General features: G+C 35.4%; 1 protein-coding gene across 2 annotated transcripts in view; it reads left to right on the top strand.

The window, feature by feature from the left end:
- COPS2 (COP9 signalosome subunit 2) overlaps positions 1-17905 on the top strand; it is a 35099-nt gene that overhangs the window by 1155 nt on the left and 16039 nt on the right. For both annotated transcript variants that reach the window (XM_002753449.6, XM_002753450.6), the window contains exons 2-4: positions 11487-11600; positions 12553-12630; positions 16879-17004. In XM_002753449.6, coding sequence (XP_002753495.1) covers positions 11487-11600; positions 12553-12630; positions 16879-17004 — 318 coding nt within the window. The remainder of the gene's footprint in view (positions 1-11486; positions 11601-12552; positions 12631-16878; positions 17005-17905) is intronic.

The raw sequence follows: 17905 nt of genomic DNA, 5'->3' as shown, positions 1-17905 counted from the left end.
AAAGTCATAGTAGATACCTTTACAGTTTTTAAAGTTAAATGTAGTTTTGCTAATAGTTACAATTTCTGCCTTAAATTTTACTTTGTGCAAGCCAAGCCAGTTATAGGCAGTGAATTCAGTTCATTAAGAATATGTATTTATCCATATTTACTTAAATTGTTTGTTCATATTACAGGTGTTTGTTATCAAAATCTTTATTTTAAATTTGCTTGTAATTCTTTTAATTGATGTATAGTATTTTGTATATATCTATGGGTTTTTCTTACTTGCACAGGATATGTAATGATCAGTCGGGGTGTCTAGAATATCCATCACCTTGTGTTTTTATCATTTCTGTGTCTTGGGAATATTTAAAGTCATCTTTTCTAGATATTTTGAAACATAAAATAGGCCGGGCGCGGTGGGTCACACCTATAATCCCAGTGCTTTGGGAGGCCGAGGCGGGTGGATCACGAGGGCAAGAGATCGAGACCATCCTGGTCAACAAGGTGAAACCCCGTCTCTACTAAAAATACAAAAATTAGCTGGGCATGGTGGTGCGCGCCTGTAGTCCCAGCTACTTGGTAGGCTGAGGCAGGAGAATTGCTTGAACCCAGGAGGCGGAGGTTTCGGTGAGCTGAGATCGTGCCATTGCACTCCAATCTGGGTAACAACAGCGAAACTCCGTCTCAAAAAAAAAAAAAAAAAAAAAAAGGAAAAAAAAGGAACATAAAATACACTTTTAACCATAGTCACCCTACTCTGCTATCAAACATTAGAACTTACTCCTTCTAGCCAATTTTTGGTTTGCACACATTAACCAACTTCTCTCACTTCTGCACTCCTATTTCCCCCCACGTTTTTACTATCATTCTATTCTCTACCACCATGAAATCAACTTCTTTTGCTCTCACATCTGAGTGAGAGAGAACATGTGATAATTGTCCTTCTGTGCTTGGCTTATTTCACTTAACCTAAATCTCCAGATCCATTCATGTTGCTGCAAATTGACAGAATTTTATAATTATTTATAGCCAAATGGCATTCCATTATGTATATATATCACATTTTCTTCATTTATCCATTGGTGGACACTTAGGTTGATTCTCTGTCTTTGCTTTTATGAATAATGCTACAGTAAACATGGACTGCAGGTATCCCTTTGATATACTGATTTTCTTTGCTTTGGATAAACCCAGTAGTGGGATTGCAGGATCTTTTGGTAGTTGTTCTAGTTTCTGAGAACCCTCCGTACTGTTTTCCAGAATGGCTACGCTAATTTACATCCCCATCAACAGTGTAGGAGAGTTCTGTTTTCTCCACTTTCTTGCAGCATTCTATTATTTTTTTGTCTTTTTGATTAATAACCATTCTAATTGTGGTTTTGATTTGCATAGAGATAGGATTTTGCTGTGTTATCCAGACTGGGCCGAAACTCCTGGGCCCAATCAAGTCATCCCGCCTCAGCCTCCTAAGTAGCTGAGACTACTGGCACGTGCCACCATGCCCAGCTATATGTCATCTCCTGAGAAATTGCATTTGTATTATTAGTTTGTGTTTGGAAATATTTCTACTTACCTTTTTCCTAAGCAGCCGTCTGTTGGATACATAACTTGTTAGCACTGTGCTTCAGTTGAAGATCATCTTTGAGAATGTAGTGTAGTAATGGCAGTGAGAATCTTCATTCCATGAAGTACCTGATTAACTTTGCAAGATTTTTTTATTAGACATATAATGTTTTAACTTGGCCATGTTTACCCAGCCTTTTAGGGGCTACACTACATGAGCAGTATAATAAAGTTGAATATATAATTGCTTTAACCTTTTTTTTTTGGAGACAGAGTCTTACTCTGTTGCCCAGGCAGAGTGCAGTGGCACAATCTCCCCTCACTGCAACCTCTGCCTCCTGAGTTCCAGTGATTCTCCTGCCTCAGCCTCCTGACTAGCTGAGATTACAGGTGCCTGCCATTACACCTGGCTATTTTTTTTTTTTTAAACGAGGCAAGATTTCAACATATTGACCAGGCTGGTCTCCAACTCCTGACCTTGTGATCCACCTGCCTTGGCCTTTCAAAGTGCTGGGTTTACAGGCATGAGCCGCTGTGCCCGGCAATTTTTTGTATTTTTATTAGAGGCAGGATTTCACCATGTTGGTGACGCTGTGACCATGTTTTCACAGTGAACTTCAAACTCCTGACCTCAAGTGATCTGCCCACCTCGGCCTCCCAAACTGCTGAGATTACAGGTGTTAGTCACCGCACCTGGCCTTGTTTTAACTTGTTTATTTCTTAAAGTAAGATTTTGTACTACTGCATAATGAAATGAAATGTTGCAATTTTCTGTTGGGCTTTTTGTTTTTCTTTCCCTAGTATTAAATAGCTCTTCCTCCCCTCATCTGTCTTTCATCAGGTGTCTATCCAGTGTCTAATTGTAAAATTATTTATGTTCCATTTACTAACAAAACTTTTGGTGGTATAAAATATATTTATTAATTTGTTTTTTATTTCCCTAAGTCATATGTTATTTTAAAAAAAAGATTAAGGATGCAGGTTCCCATTTCATGCTTACATTTTAACAAAAGAGGTTTTCTTTTTTTTTAAATAGTTATTTTGTCTGGTATTCCTCCTCCCCCTTTCTTAGTAATTTGAAAGTCTGCAGGTATTGTTGGTTGGAAAATTGGTCATCACCTCCTTTTAGTTAAAGTATTAACTAAGAGCTATGAGTTCTTCTGACTATAATGATACTCAGCGTATCTTTACTGGTTGTCCATCGATATGTTTTAACACCCTAAATCACTTTTTGTTCCTGCCCAATCTGGTGGAATTAGGTAGTTAGGATACCACCTAAAAAATTAAGTCTGTTTCTAAAACTGTACTGTTTTTACCCATAAAAGTAAATAATGATCTCTGCCCAAGAAGGATCTAAAATAAAACAAACTTAGGTATTCTTTAAAAAAAAAAGAAGAAGAAGAAGAAGAAATGAATGTAAAAGAAATTCAGCATACATGTATGGTCATGTATGTTCTAAGATCTGTTTGATTTTTATTAGAGATAGAGGCATTTCTAAACATAATCTGTGGTAGGAGATAGTGCTAGTAAATGACATTTAATGCATTGCTGATTTTACAGGTTTATACGTTATTTGCTGCTCCAGTAATATTAAATAACCATTCATTAAGTTGGTAAGGCCATTGATAAGCTAACTGTTTTAATTCCACAATTCAATTGTTCTAGCATGAAACTTCTAATAATTTTTTTAGAAAGGATTTAAGACAAATTGACTTTATACCAAAAATTATTCTTTAGTAAGTTCTGTTTTAGGTTGGGTATTAAATATTTGAATATAATCATTTAAATGTATTACAAAGAAATCATTGTCTAAAAATTAGAATAATTCCGTTTGGTTAAATATATTACCAGCTGTGAGCCTCATTATATATTCCCCTAGTCAAGCTCATAGTTGGGATTATTGAATAAATGTTTACTAGTATTGTTTTTCTTAATATTTAGCAGTTTTGTTTTCTTTTTAACTTTTAGATTCAAGGGTACATGTGCAGCTTAGTTATATAGGTAAGCTCATGTTACATGGGTTTATTATACAGATTATTTCATCACCCAGGTGCAAAAACCTAGTACTCAATAATTATTTTTTTCTGCTCCTCTTTGTTCTCCTATCCTTTACCCTCAAGTAGGCCCTAGTGTCTCTTGCCTTTGTGTTAATGACTTCTTATCATTTAGCTCCCACTTATAAGTGAGAACATGTCATATTTGGTTTTCTATTTCTGCATTAGTTTGCTAGGAATAATGGCCTCCAGCTCCACCCATGTTCCTATGATTTATTTTTTATGGTATAGCAGTTTTAATGTTCTACATTTTTACTTTGTCTATTTTTTTTTGTGTGTAGTGGGGAGGAAAATGAGTCTTAGCTACAGGATCTCTTAGAGGCTCTCGAATTTGTCACACTTTTAATAAAATCAGTAGAAAGATGATGGTCAATTGCCAGTGCTGTGTACATAGTGAACATATACCTACTATAAATGACCTATAAAAGAACTATCAGACAGTATAATCCATATTATTCAAATTTTGTTAGGTGGGAAAAAATACAGAAAAATGCCTGGAAATAAATTATCAATGGTTTAAATTTTTTTTGGAGACAGTCTCACTCTGTTGCCCAGGCTGGAGTGCAGTGATGAAATCTCAGCTCACCGCAACCTCCACCTCCCTGGTTTAAGCAATTCTCGTGCCTGAGCCTCCCAAATGGCTGGGATTACAAGTCCAAACCACTACACCCGGCTAATTTTTGTGTTTTTAGTAGAGATGGAGTTTCACCATGTTGGCCAGGTTGGTCTTGAACTCCTCACTTCAGATGATCTGCCCCACTCAGCCTTCCAAAGTGCTGGGATTACAGGTGTGAGCCACCGCCCCCGGCCAGTTTTAGTTTTGTTTTTTTTTTAATTTGTTTTTGTCTTGAAGACTTTTCACAGTGAACCTATATTGCTTTTATTGATGGAGGTGGGCAGGTTGCAGGATGCAAATGATGAACAAATATGTTACTTTAAAGGCCACACAGTGACTCTATCACTATATTTTTTAAATAGAAAATACATGCACATGGTTCAAAACCAGAAAATATAAAAATATGTACATCAAAGTTTTCTCCCCCATTTTGTTCCTTATCTGTCCAGTTCCCATTCTTCTTGGTAGGCAACCAAATATACATTCTTATCCATCCTCTTTTTTTTTATCATTGATATAGCATATTGTAAATCCTGTTCTTTGCTTTATAATTTATCTGAGAGATTATTCCATATAAGTATGCTGGAGTTTCCTTATTTTTTATGGCTGCATTGATTGTATGGATATACCATCCTCTATTTAAACAGTTCTCTATTGATAAGAATTTGACTTGTTTTCAACATTTTGAAAAAACAATGTGTAGCTTATTTTTAAAAAAAGTTTGGCTGTAGCTAGAGTTTTTTCCTTTTTTTTAGATGTAGTTGAAAATTAAGAATCAGGTTTGATAAATAAGTTTGGCCATTCAACTGGATGCTCTTGTTTCAGGGTAGAAACACACAACTCCAGTGAAGTTGGGTTTTTTGAGTATTTCAGAAGCATTGCTGTAATCCATGTCAGTATCATTGGAATAGTTTTACTGTACCTTAAAGCTACTACTTCAAAGAAAAATACTGATTTGGAATATAAGTTGGCAACTTTTCAAAAAGGCCTGTTGTATTACCTTATAAATGTACCTTGTATAATGCAATTGGAGAGGTTCAAACTAGAATAGCTAAAACAATGGGACACAGATTTTACATGCTAAGGATAAAATAAAGTTATATAAATTTAAGTAATAATAAACTTAATGATTAATAATAAGCATAAGTACATTTAATAAAAAATAAACTTGAAGACTTTTCACTGGTAACTTAAATCTATGGGTATCCAACAAAGTGAATTTGTACTTGTATATTATATCCCAAAATGAACAGCATATGGACCTCTGTGGGAATTAGAAACTTCCTACAAGGTTCAGCCCCCAAATTTGACACAAGAAAAACTAAAGCACAGAGATCGAGGAACTTAAATTTATAGGACAAATTTGTGAGAAAGTCAGAACTAGAGCCCAGGTTTTATAGTAACTCTTTTAGCATGCTGAAACACAAATACGACTGTTAGGATAGCTCTCCTTGGGAAATTTAATTTGAATACTAAAAATTTAGGACTGTTTTGTTGTTGTTTGTTTGCATTTGATGGAGTTTCGCTCTTTTTGCCCAGGCTGGAGTGCAATGGCGTGATCTTGGCTCACCGCAACCCCTGCCTCCTGGGTTCAAGCAATTCTCCAACCTCAACCTCTTGAGTAGCTGGGATTACAGGCATGCCATGCGCAGCACGCCTAGCTAATTTTTTATATTTTAGAAGAGACGGGGTTTCACCATGTTGTCCAGGCTGGTCTCGAACTCCCGACCTCAGGTGATCCACCTACCTCTGTCTTCCAAAGTACTGGGATTACAGGTGTGAGCCACCGCACCAGGCGGCCAACAGTTTTTTTTTTTTAATATGAATTTACTCCATAGATAACAAATCAGCACCTGTTAACTTGTGTGATTTTTTTTTTTTAATGGATAACTTTATCAGTAGCTAAATCATAAATGGCTACCTAGGATTAGAATTGTGTTTGGTTTTTAAGGATAATGCAATACTACTCGATGTCTCTTAGTGTGTCCAGCATCTGATAGACCAGGCTCAGAAAGCATTGTTAATGATGAGTCTTGTTTTTCTAAAGTACGTTTCTTAGGACTTCTATTTGCAATAGATACAAGAGTAAGTAAATGAGCTATGGAACTGATTCCGTTCGGTAGCTACATTCCAGATATAGTCAAAATTGACCCTGACTCCTCTATGTTGTGTTATTTTGCAATGTTTAGCCATCTTTTATTTTAATTAAAATATCCCAGGCTCTCAGAATGCACAGATGAATAAGAAAATTCCTGCTTCTGAGAAATTCACGGTTTGGCCTGTTTTAACATACGAAGCTCTATGTTAGAGAGATGCATGTCATACGGAAGCATGACTGAGAAGAAAAATTTAGTTTGCTAAGAAGAATGATGCTAAGATGAGTTGATAAACACATTTTCCAGCAGTATTAGGGCAGGGGAGTATCATAGGAGAAAAGCAGAAAGGTTGTTAGAAGGGAAAGTAGTTTAGAATTCTAGCCCAAAAAGCAGTTTATGCCAAAGCAGAGATTTAAAACTGTGTGGCATTTTGAGAAAGAGTAGATTTTGGTCGTGTGGATGGATCACAGATTGCTTTGGGGAAATATCAGGACATGAGTTATATAAGTAGGTTGGAACTATTATTGAAGTTTAGGGTTTTATTTTTTTAAACACTTACCATGCAAAACAAGTGGTTTTTCATTTATTGCTTAAACTGTTCATTTGTTTTTAAAGCATTCTTTATATACTAATTGAAATTTCACTTTCTCTTCTGTTAAAAAACATTTAAACTTTTACAAATTATTATCTCTTATTCATTTGACATAACTAAATTCAGTTTAGCAATACTTACTCAGTACTTCTAGATTCCCTATTGTGATTAATGGCATCATGTGTTACCAAGTCCTGATAGTCATTATGGGTAATTTTATTTTCCTTTGTCTTGTGCCCATATGGGCACTTTTATTTTACATCTTTAACATTGTTTAACATCTTGTATGTTTTTTCCATTATTTATTGCATCCCCTAGCTTTTCTCCTTGTTCTGCTTCTTGGGATCAGGCCTTCACATCTCCTGGCCAGACTTTTAAGATTATCCAGTGGGCTACCTCATTGCTACCAGAGTACTCTTCCAGAAACACACATCTGATTATTTCCTTGTAAAATCTTTCAGGGACTCTTCATTGGGTCTCAACTCCTTGCTAGACTTCTGTTGTCCTGTTCCTCCATTCAATACGAGTTCATCTTTCATCAACCAATACATAATATCCTGTGCTTTAGCCCAAACCATTCATATTGTTTCAAGCTTCCTTGCTTTTGCAGGTTAATTGCTTTATTTCAGCTGCCCTTCCTTGTTGCTAGTTATTCCTGTTCATACTTTTATACCTGACTCAGGTATCTTTTTCCTTCCTCTAACTTAGAAGTAGTTGATTACTCCTTTTTGAGATGCCAGTAGACTTAGTATGTGTGTCTGTTATTGCTTTTATTATGTTATATTACATTTTTGTTTGCATATCTGTTTCTTAATAGACCATGATTACCTTGAGGGGAGGGGATTTTAGTTTGGATTTGTGTGAGCAATAATTAACTGCTGGCATATATTAAAGATCATGATTGTTGAGTATAAATAATAGAAGCATCTAAATAGAATTGTTTATTCCAAAGACTTCAAAACATTAGTTTGAAAACTATGCCTCTGTAATAACTGAAGAATAATTTGCAGCAGTGCACAGCTTATGATAATTGATTCAGTGGGGTGAAAATGACAGGTTAGTGATGTCATGATGGCTGGTTCAAGCTATTCGAACATGACATTGCAGATCATAACAAGGGACTGCCTATTTGTAGTCAATCAGTAGAACATCAGTTGTGCTGGTTCTCATGTATTTATATATTTTAGCAATAACATTTAAGAGTTGAATTCCATTTATGCAAAAACATTATACAGGCCATTTCTTAATCCATGTGATATGAATATAAGATAGTCAGGATATGTAGAGGGCTGAATTACATCTTCTCTCAGTCATTGTGATTTTCTTTGGAGTTATAACATCTAAAGTTTAGAAATCTCAATCCGAAATCTATCAGGTTCCAGAAGTTACAGGTAACTAGTGTTATAATAAGTATTGCATGATTGAATGACAAGATACTGCGTGAGATATGACAGGAAATGTAAAGGATCCTTTTTTTTTTTTAACAATGTTATAATTGGTTCCATAATTTCCAGATAATTGAAGTTAATCTCTTCCCTTTCTAAAATACTGTTTCTCCTTTGCTAGGAAGCTCCAAAACTTTAGTCCTACTATTGTCATGTATATCTTTCAGCATCTACTTTCCACTTCTCAAAACATGACCTAAGTGTTTTTTCTAAGCTGTTTTGAGCCAAGAAACCAAAAATAAATGGAGTCTAAATTTTTACTTTGTGATAAATGTAAATCATAAATATTTTTCATTTTGCTTCCAGGTTCAAGTCTGCATTCTGAAGATTTGGGTTGCAAAAAAAGTAATTTTCTAGTTCAGGGAGCTATTCCTCTGTCTTATTCAACAGTTTTAAGTTATTCTATGATAAATCATATATTATATGGTAAATCTGTTTATGTTTGTTCCAACTTAATAAAACAATTAGAAAACAACTGGTTTCCAGAGGCATAGAGTAGGGTTTTTGTTTGTTTTTGAGACAGAGTTTTGCTCTCCTTGCCCAGGTCGGTGTGCAATGGCTTGATCTCGGCTCACTGCAACCTCTGCCTCCCGGGTTCAAGCAATTTTCCTGCCTCAGCCTCCTGAGTAATTGTGATTACAGGTGCCCACCACCATGCCCGGCTAATTTTTTGTATTTTTACTAGAGATGGGATTTCACTATGTTGGTCTGGCTGGTCTGGATCAAACTCCTGACCTCAGGCGATCCACCCATCTCTGCCTCCCAAAGTGCTGGGATTAGAGGCAAGAGCCACCACTCGAGACTTAGAGTAGGTTTTATAGCTCTGATTCGTTACTCCAAGTCTTCCCTAAAGAATGCCATTAGGCTTAGATCTGAAATGATACACAGCAGTTAACCAGATGAAGAGAGGTAGAGGTGGAAAGAGACAGGAATAGCACATAAAAGTAGGAGAATTTGGCCACTTGTTAAGACCAGGATGGCTACAGCAAAATGAGGGAGAACTTGATAAGAGATAAGGCTGTACACAGGAATCAAGTTTTGATGATTTTGCTCTTGATTTTAAGAGAAGTGGGAACCATTTTTGAAGAAAAAGATTAAGATAATTTACATTTTGTGAAAATTATTTCCCCTGCTTAATTAACCATGAGGATATTAGGACTTAAAGAAGAGAATGAGAAGGCTGTTAAGTTTGTGGAGAGATGAAACTAGTTTGATAGGGTAGGGTGTTAGCAGGCAAGGGAGTGGATAGATTGGAGATTTGGGAGTGGATAGATTGGAGATTTATTTTGAAGGTAGAATCAGTAAGGATTTTTATGTTGTAACAAATAGTACCTTTCATTGTTTATGCTATTACTTACTACATGTACTATTCTCTTTATCCTCTCCCGTTTTTGTCTAGTGGGCAAACTTCCATTTATCTTTCAAAACCTAGCTTTGAAGGCATCACTGTCACAGCATCATTCTGTGTATTGTTGGCTTGTTCATTCTTTATTAATTTCTATTTGTTTAGCATGATCAGTTTCTTTGTAGACAAGCCTAGATTGCAAGGGTTAAGAAGTCAATGAATAATTATGAAACTTATTTACTACCTAGTTTCATTTTGTCCCTAAAAGAAGTGTTCCAAGTGATTTTCATATGTTAAACAATGGAATTCCAGGTCTTAAATCTGGAAGACTGAGTGACAGTCTCATGTTCTCACATAAGGGAGGAAGGAATTATCCTCCAGAGGACGCACATTACAAAGCCACTGTTGAGAGTATTAAAATCTTCATCTTGTTTTAATATAATTTTGAGCTTTCAAGAAACTTTTACACAGCGTATACCTTTCTCCATTCCTATACTTTTATGGGACTGTAACAAATTTTTTTCTGAGACAGTCTCCCTCTATTGCCCAGACTGGAGTACAGTGGCGAATCTCTCCTCACTGCAGCCTCCGCCTCCTGGATTCAGACAATTCTTCTGCCTCAGCCTCCTGAGTAGCTGGGACTACAGGCACGTGCCACCACGCCTGGCTAGTTTTTTTGTATTTTTAGTAGAGACGAACTTTCACCATATTGGCCAGGGTGGTCTTGAATTCCTGACCTCGTGATCCACCCACCTTGGCCTCCCAAAGTGCTGGGATTACAGGCGTGAGTCATCGCACCTGGCCTGTAACAGAATTTTTTATAAAGAAATTTGTTACCTGTATTTGGATTTAGGAATAACTGTAATACTATTCTTATCTTTTTGTGTTTACTTCCAGGTTCTAATCTTCATTTGATATAAACTTGCCCTCTGTAATGACTTATTACTGAGAAGGACATACTCGGTATCTTATGACTCATAAAGTAATAATTTGCATTATACAATCCATGTGTATTTTGTAATCCTCATTATTAGATTGAATATCCTGGAACTAGATAAAACTCTTATTTACACCGCTCCACAAAAATAGTTGTTTTATTTCAGTTTTCCCTTCTGCCTTGTTTTTTCCCACTAAGAATTGAACTCATGTGATGGAACATCTCATAAAATTATAAAAATTCATTTTGTTTTATCTATTTTGATTTGTTATGAAGCTGATTAAGCTACATTAGCATAAATAGTTGTTGTATAGTCCACATAAGGCAAATATTCTTATTAACATAATTACATTTAGTGCTAGACGACTGTGGAATGTGTAGATTACCATCCTAGCTAGTTTTAGACCATGTTAGAATATTGAAATTTAGACTTGGGGAGTCAAAAATAATTAGATTACAGAACCAAAGATTAATAATTAGAACACATCTACATTAGGTTTCCCTCAGATTCCATGACTAACAAAAGCTTAACCACTACAGAATTGGGATCATTAACCAATAGTAGGCCTTTGCATTCTTCTTTTATGTTGATTCTATAGAAATGTCAGATTTTTTTCTACAAGAAAGAAATGGTTATATTCTGCTATACACTTGCTTTTGACTCCTCCCTCCTCCTCTCTCCAACCCCTGGTTTTATATAACAGTTGAATGTCAGTGGCATTTTACCTGTATATTCAAGGTTGTTTTGTCTTGTATAAATATGTGGTTTTTCTATCTCAATGCATTAACTTTTTACATTGCTATGTGTGAGTTTTTTTTTTTCCTTTTAATTTTTATTTCTTTCCTACATACAGGAATACTCTGAAGATAGTAACTCTGAGCCAAATGTGGATTTGGAAAATCAGTACTATAATTCCAAAGCATTAAAAGAAGATGACCCAAAAGCAGCATTAAGCAGTTTCCAAAAGGTTTATATTCTTTTCCAATTGATTCTTTGTGTTAATTTTTTAAAATTATGTGTTAGAACATTAAGTGCCAGGTGATTTTATCTCAGAAATGTGTTTTGAATACTTAATTATCCTATAAGGTAAGTTAGCATTAAGCAACACAAGGAAATATTTCAAAAGCATTATCCTGTTGTTTTTCCAATCAAGCTATCTATGGAGCAGGGCCGTTGTCCTGAAAAACTAGGACGGTTCTGGCAGAAGAACCATCAACATGATGGTCAGTAGATATTCACTGCAATATTATTTTTTGAGGAGTAAATCAGTTTTGGTTTCATTATTAAAATTAGCTTGATATCTTGACTTACTGATACACTTAGGGATTATTTTTACCATTGGTTGGTTATTCAAGGGGAAAAAATATTTCAGGAACTGTATAATTCCAAGAAGTAGCTCTTAATTTTCCTGATGAAGGAAGTTTAAGGTTGCTTATCTTTAAGCATCTTACAACTTGTTTTTTTTTTTTGAGAGAAGGAAAGAAAAAGGAGTGAAGGAGAGGAAAAAAGAGGAAGAAAAAGAGGGAGAGAGAACAGAAATGTTGCTTTATTCTAAAAAATGGGTATTAATAATGGCCAATCAGTATTTCATTTAAACCTATGAGTAGGTGTGATAAGGTATTGACAAGAATGTATATTTTGTGTATTTTAAGTGGAGAGCTCTATAAATATTTATTAAGTTTACTTGTGCTGGATCTGAATTTGAGTCCTGGATATCCTTATTAATTTTCTGTCTCATGGAGTCTAAGTCTTGTTGTTGTTGTTTTTAAAGACTTAAAAATTACATTGAGAAATGGTGGAATCCTTGGGGAAATGTTTTTTATGCATATAGTGTAAAATTAATTAAATAATTAATTGGCCATCGTTAGAAAATAACATGTTACTATTAACATAAACTAAAAATTTCTTCCTTTTCTTAGGTTTTGGAACTTGAAGGTGAAAAAGGAGAATGGGGATTTAAAGCACTGAAACAAATGATTAAGATTAACTTCAAGTTGGTAAGATATGTAATGAAATAAATTCTGTAGGTAAAATCCTCATCATGACAAAGTACTGTTACATCTACTTCTCTAAAGTAATTCTTTGGATGTGCTTTTATATTTAGTCTGCTTTGCATTTGGGACTATAGTAATATTAAGTTAAAAAAGAGGTTCTACATAGGATACAGAATTTTCTATTTAAGAAAATTTATTCTTTTAGATGCATGGACAGTATTTGGCTGCATTATTAATAGATTGACTTTCGCAAAGGATTAGTATTTACTTTGGAGTTTTAAAATTCTCCTGTTTATTATAAAGAGTTTCTCTTCCATTGACTAGGGCCAAAAATGTTAGCATTAGGCTTAAGTCTTCTCTTTGCCTCTTACCCCAAAAATAATCCATTGGCAAATCCACATGGCTTTATATCCAGTATGACTGCTGCTTACCATTTCTACCTCTTCTGCTCTACTCCAAGGCACCGTTATTTCTTACCTATATTATTGCAATAGCCTCTTAACTGGTCTCCTTACTTTCATCCTTACCCTGCTACAGTTTGTTCTCCAAAAGTAGCATAGTGATCCTTTTAAAAAGTTCAGATTATGTCATTCCCTTGCTCCATATAATGGTCCCCAACTCCCTCAGTAAAGTCCAAAATCCTTACCATGACCTTTAAGTCTTTATGTAAGCCCATTCTTTGCTGCTATTCTTGTGTATTTGCTCCGTCACTGGCCTTCTCTCTGTTTCTCAAGTCATCCCAAACCCAATCCTGTGTAAAGGCTTGCCTGCTGTTTCCTCTGCCTCAGCAGCTCCTCTCTCATATAACCATATGGGTTTTTTTTTCTTCATTTGATTCAGGTCTCTGCTCAAACGGCACCATATACTGGGATGGCCTTCCCATGACTACCCGATATAAAATAATGTTCTTCCCATCATCACTTAAATTTCTTCTTTGCTCTTTTTCTTCTTTGCATTTTGGTCTATTATTTATTGCCCCTCTTCACACCACCCCTCCCCCCAAGTAAGTTGTAAGCTCCATGAGAGCAGGACATTGTTTTATTCACTGTTATATTCTTAGAACCTATAATGATGGCTGTCATTTGGTTGGTGCTCAAATAGTTTGTTGAATGAACTCATAACGTATTCCAGAGAAACTGGAATTAGGACATTATACTCATAAAATGTCATTCCTCAGTTTCTTTAAACTAGTAAAGAATACAGGGTAGAAGTGGAAGGAAAAAGAATCAGGAGGTGATAGGACTAGGTACAAACATGAATCTTAGATCACTAAAGGAGAAGAACTTTTGAGAGAAAGATAAACTTGAAGCTCAGATTAGCAGGGAGTGAAGCAGTTGTAGAAGAATAACTGATATGTTACCACTTTCTTTTTCTCCTGTTTTTGTATTTCCCATATGATATGCCTCCTCTTTCTCCCCGTTAGCTTCTCTATTCCCATCTGACTAGTACTTGTATCCAGGTAACTTCTATTAATCTTGTACCTCCTCTTTTTGAGGTACTCTCCAATATTGTTTCTCTCACCTTGAATAGGGGCACTCCATGGCATCTACAGAAGCTGTTCACAAAATGTTTTAGTTCATTTATTCCCCAAAATATATCAGAACAATTCAAAACATGTTAAATGTTATTAAGCATATTGTATATTACATTTAAGTCTAGTTAGAGAATGAAAACTGTCTACATTGCATTTACCCTTTCTACTTCTACTGCTCTAATACTTTCAAAACATTTCTATGTTGCCCATAAGCCCTGTGCTTTCTTTTCATTTTTTGTTTGCAAAAATAATAAATACAAACATTTACTGTATTCAAATTAACGACTTACACGGCTGTGGAAGAAGCACCAAGTGTTTCAAGGGACAGAAATTTTTGATTAAACAACTATAGTGACATTAGGGGCTGAATGTTTTAACTCTTTGGTTCTGTGATTTGAGAAAATACCAAGAGTCCCTATAGAACTCTGTTATTGTAACGTACTAGCAGTGGTTTCATTTTGAGTTCAGTTGAATGCTATGCTACCCTTAAGAGTTGGTTTTGCCATTTTACCTTGAGCAGAGTGGGTAGGAAGTCAGGGAGAGGGTTATTTGCATTTTGTGTTATTTTGTCTACCTTATCTACCTTTTGTTTGCTGTAGCAGCATCTGTGAATAAGTTATGGTTCACAGAATGATTTCAGCTTCTGTATCTGCCCTTCTCATTTTCTGCTTGGACTCAGAGTAGGACCTATGTTGTATGTAGTGATTTTAGGTAGTGAAAAGTTGGAAAGGTTCACTATCAACTGATCTGGGACCAATTTACCTAATCTTCCTTCAGTTTTTAATTATAATGTAATTTTTTTAATGAGCTCCAAATTAAAGGAGATAAATTCAAAACTGTAACTTTTTGTTTTGAGATGAAGTCTTGCTCTGTTGCCCTGGCTGGGGTTCAGTGGCACAATCTTGGTTCATTGCATCACTGCAACCTCTGCCTCCCGGGCTCAAGCTATCCTCCTGCCTCAGCCTCCAAGTAACTGGAACTACAGGCGCATGCCACCACACCTGGCTAATGTTTGTGGTTTTTGTAGAGATGGGGTTTCACCATGTTGCCCAGGCTGGTCTCAAACTCATGGGCTCAGGGGATCTTCCCATCATGGCCTCCCAGAGTGCTGGGATTACAGGTTTGAGCCACCAAGCCCAGTCCAAAACTGTTACTTTTTGCAAAACTCCTATTTCATTGCCAAGATACAACCTCAAAGTTAGGATAGTCATATTTCTCTGATTTCCCTTTTGCTACAAGATACGTACTGTAATGTAGATTTAGCAGCTCATTGACAGGTTGTTACCTATGATTTACCCCCACATAAAACTTGACAACAAAAGTGGTTTTATGTATATATATTTCCACAGTTCTATCCTTAGAGGTAGTTCTATCCCATCTACCGCTATTGTTTTCTTTATTGTAATTCAATTCTTGCTTAGAAGGTTTCAGGGATTGTTGTCAAGTTTTCTTGTTCTTCATGTTGTGTCTTAGGGAAGAATGTATTGTGTTAAGCAGGATAGTTACAACGTTATTAGTTTATTCCTCACCCTAATAAACACATGTGTTCAAGTAGTCAAGGAAAGAAACATTTGTATCTGCCAATGCTTTTTGCATCTTTGATGAAAAGAATAGAGTAGAACTCAGCGAAAAGAGGGATTATCAGCAGTTGCAGATTTTGAGGACTGTGGATGCAGGTTATATTGTTAGACTCATAAATTTACTTACAGATTATACTTAGAAATGGTAAACCTCTCCTAGAATTCTTAAGTGTTCGTACTCCTTTATTTTTTAGACCTTTCATGTTTCCTGGAACAACCTCAGTAGTACAAATATAAGGTATAACAACATTAACTACATCTAATATTGAGTAGAACCTTAGATGGGGAGACTTTTCTTGACGTGAAATATGAGTAATGAGGCTTGAAAAGATTGTTTAATTTTCCCATTTTTATATACAGCCAGCCAGTTATAGGGAGAAAAGAAATGCGTAAGTCTTACTTTAGAGCTTCTTAATGACTGGATGAAATTACAGGGGTGAATATAGCTAATATCCTGTGTAGCAGGTACCCAAGTCATTTGAAAACTCGGATTTTGGCCTGGCGTGGTGGCTCACACCTATAATCCCAGCACTTTGGGAGGTCAAGGCAGGTGGATCACCTAAGGTCGGGAGTTCAAGACCAGCCTAACAAACATGGAGAAATCCCATCTCTACTAAAAATAGAAAATTTAGTCAGATGTGGTGGCACATGCCTGTAGTCCCAGCTACTTGGGAGGCTGAGGCAGGAGAATCGCTTGAACGCAGGAGGAGGAGGTTGCGATGAGCCGAGATCACACCATTGCAACTCCAGCCTGGGCAACAAGAGTGAAACTCCGTCTCAATAAAAAGAAAAGAAAACTTGGATTTTATTTGTATGTTTTGGATGAATATTTTGATAGGTTTTATGATTTTAAAATGCTCTCTAATGACAGTTTGTGAAATTTGGAAAATTTAGCAGTTGTACTTGTTTTATAAGCCAACTTTACACATTTGATTTGTTGTCTGAGTAATCTAGTCATTTCCAATTTAAGATAAAAATGTTGATAGTGTTCCTGTCATACATAGTTCATCTTTTACAAAACTATATTATGAATTATATGAACTACATTATGTAGTAGTCTAGTCTATAACCTTAATCATGTGTACATATTTTAGTACATAAATTTGTATCTGATAATTCATTTTTATTTTTTTGCAGACAAACTTTCCAGAAATGATGAATAGATATAAACAACTATTGACCTATATTCGGAGTGCTGTCACAAGAAATTATTCTGAAAAATCCATTAATTCTATTCTTGATTATATCTCTACTTCTAAACAGGTTAGACTCTATTTTCCCCTCTTGGCACTATCAATGTGTTTACTATTTATAGTAAGGGCTTCATTCTTTACAAATGAAAAGGCCTAGTGCTTCTATTTAAGTAGTTATGCTAGTTATTAGTGTGCTTTAAACATGATAAATAGTATCTTCTTGGTTACATTACTGATTATATAATGATTTAAGGTAATGACTCCAGGTTGATCTTTTTAAATAATGTCTTCAGATACTAAAATCTGTAAACAACTTTTCAGGCTTAGGTTAGACTCCTATACAGTTGCTACCACAGGTCCTTCTAATAAACTCCATTAGCACTTCAGCTGGCCCTTCTGAGGTGTTAAATAAACAATCACAGGTTATATGTGGGAATTTGATTACATTAAAATCTTTGAGAAGTGCCTGTGCTCTTATCAGTTACTGTTTGGCATTACTCAGCAGGTGCTCAGTAAATGCTTCTGCAAAGGATGGGTGGATAATGAAAGAAGAGCTGCTGATGAAAGAAAGAGGGTATTGGGAGTGATCATGCTTTCATTATGAGTCTAGATTTGGGCTGTTAAGCAAACCAGTGATTATATATATTTTTTTTGCTAAGATAATTTTTAATTAGATAATTTGTTCTTACCCTTGTAAGCAGCATAGTCCCCAGTTTTAGTTTTTAGTCTTCTTACTCTGATATTTTAGCACAAGATATAGTCTCTCTGTCATTTAGTATTTCTTAAAATATTTGATACTTTTTGTACTCATAATAAAAGAATGTTCAGGTCAAAATCAGCCTCATTTAATGTCTTTTCTACTAGATGTCATTTTTTTTCAGGCAGTTTCTACTCTTTAAATTTTATGTAATACGAATAAAGGAAGGTAAACTTACATGTTTTGTTAGATTATTAACACTTAATGACACAAA

The sequence above is a fragment of the Callithrix jacchus genome, chromosome 8 (genome assembly GCF_049354715.1).
Source record: "Callithrix jacchus isolate 240 chromosome 8, calJac240_pri, whole genome shotgun sequence".
Lineage (NCBI taxonomy): Eukaryota > Metazoa > Chordata > Mammalia > Primates > Cebidae > Callithrix > Callithrix jacchus.
The sequence above is the reverse complement of the archived record's forward strand: the minus strand, read 5'-3'. Positions and strand labels throughout refer to the sequence as shown.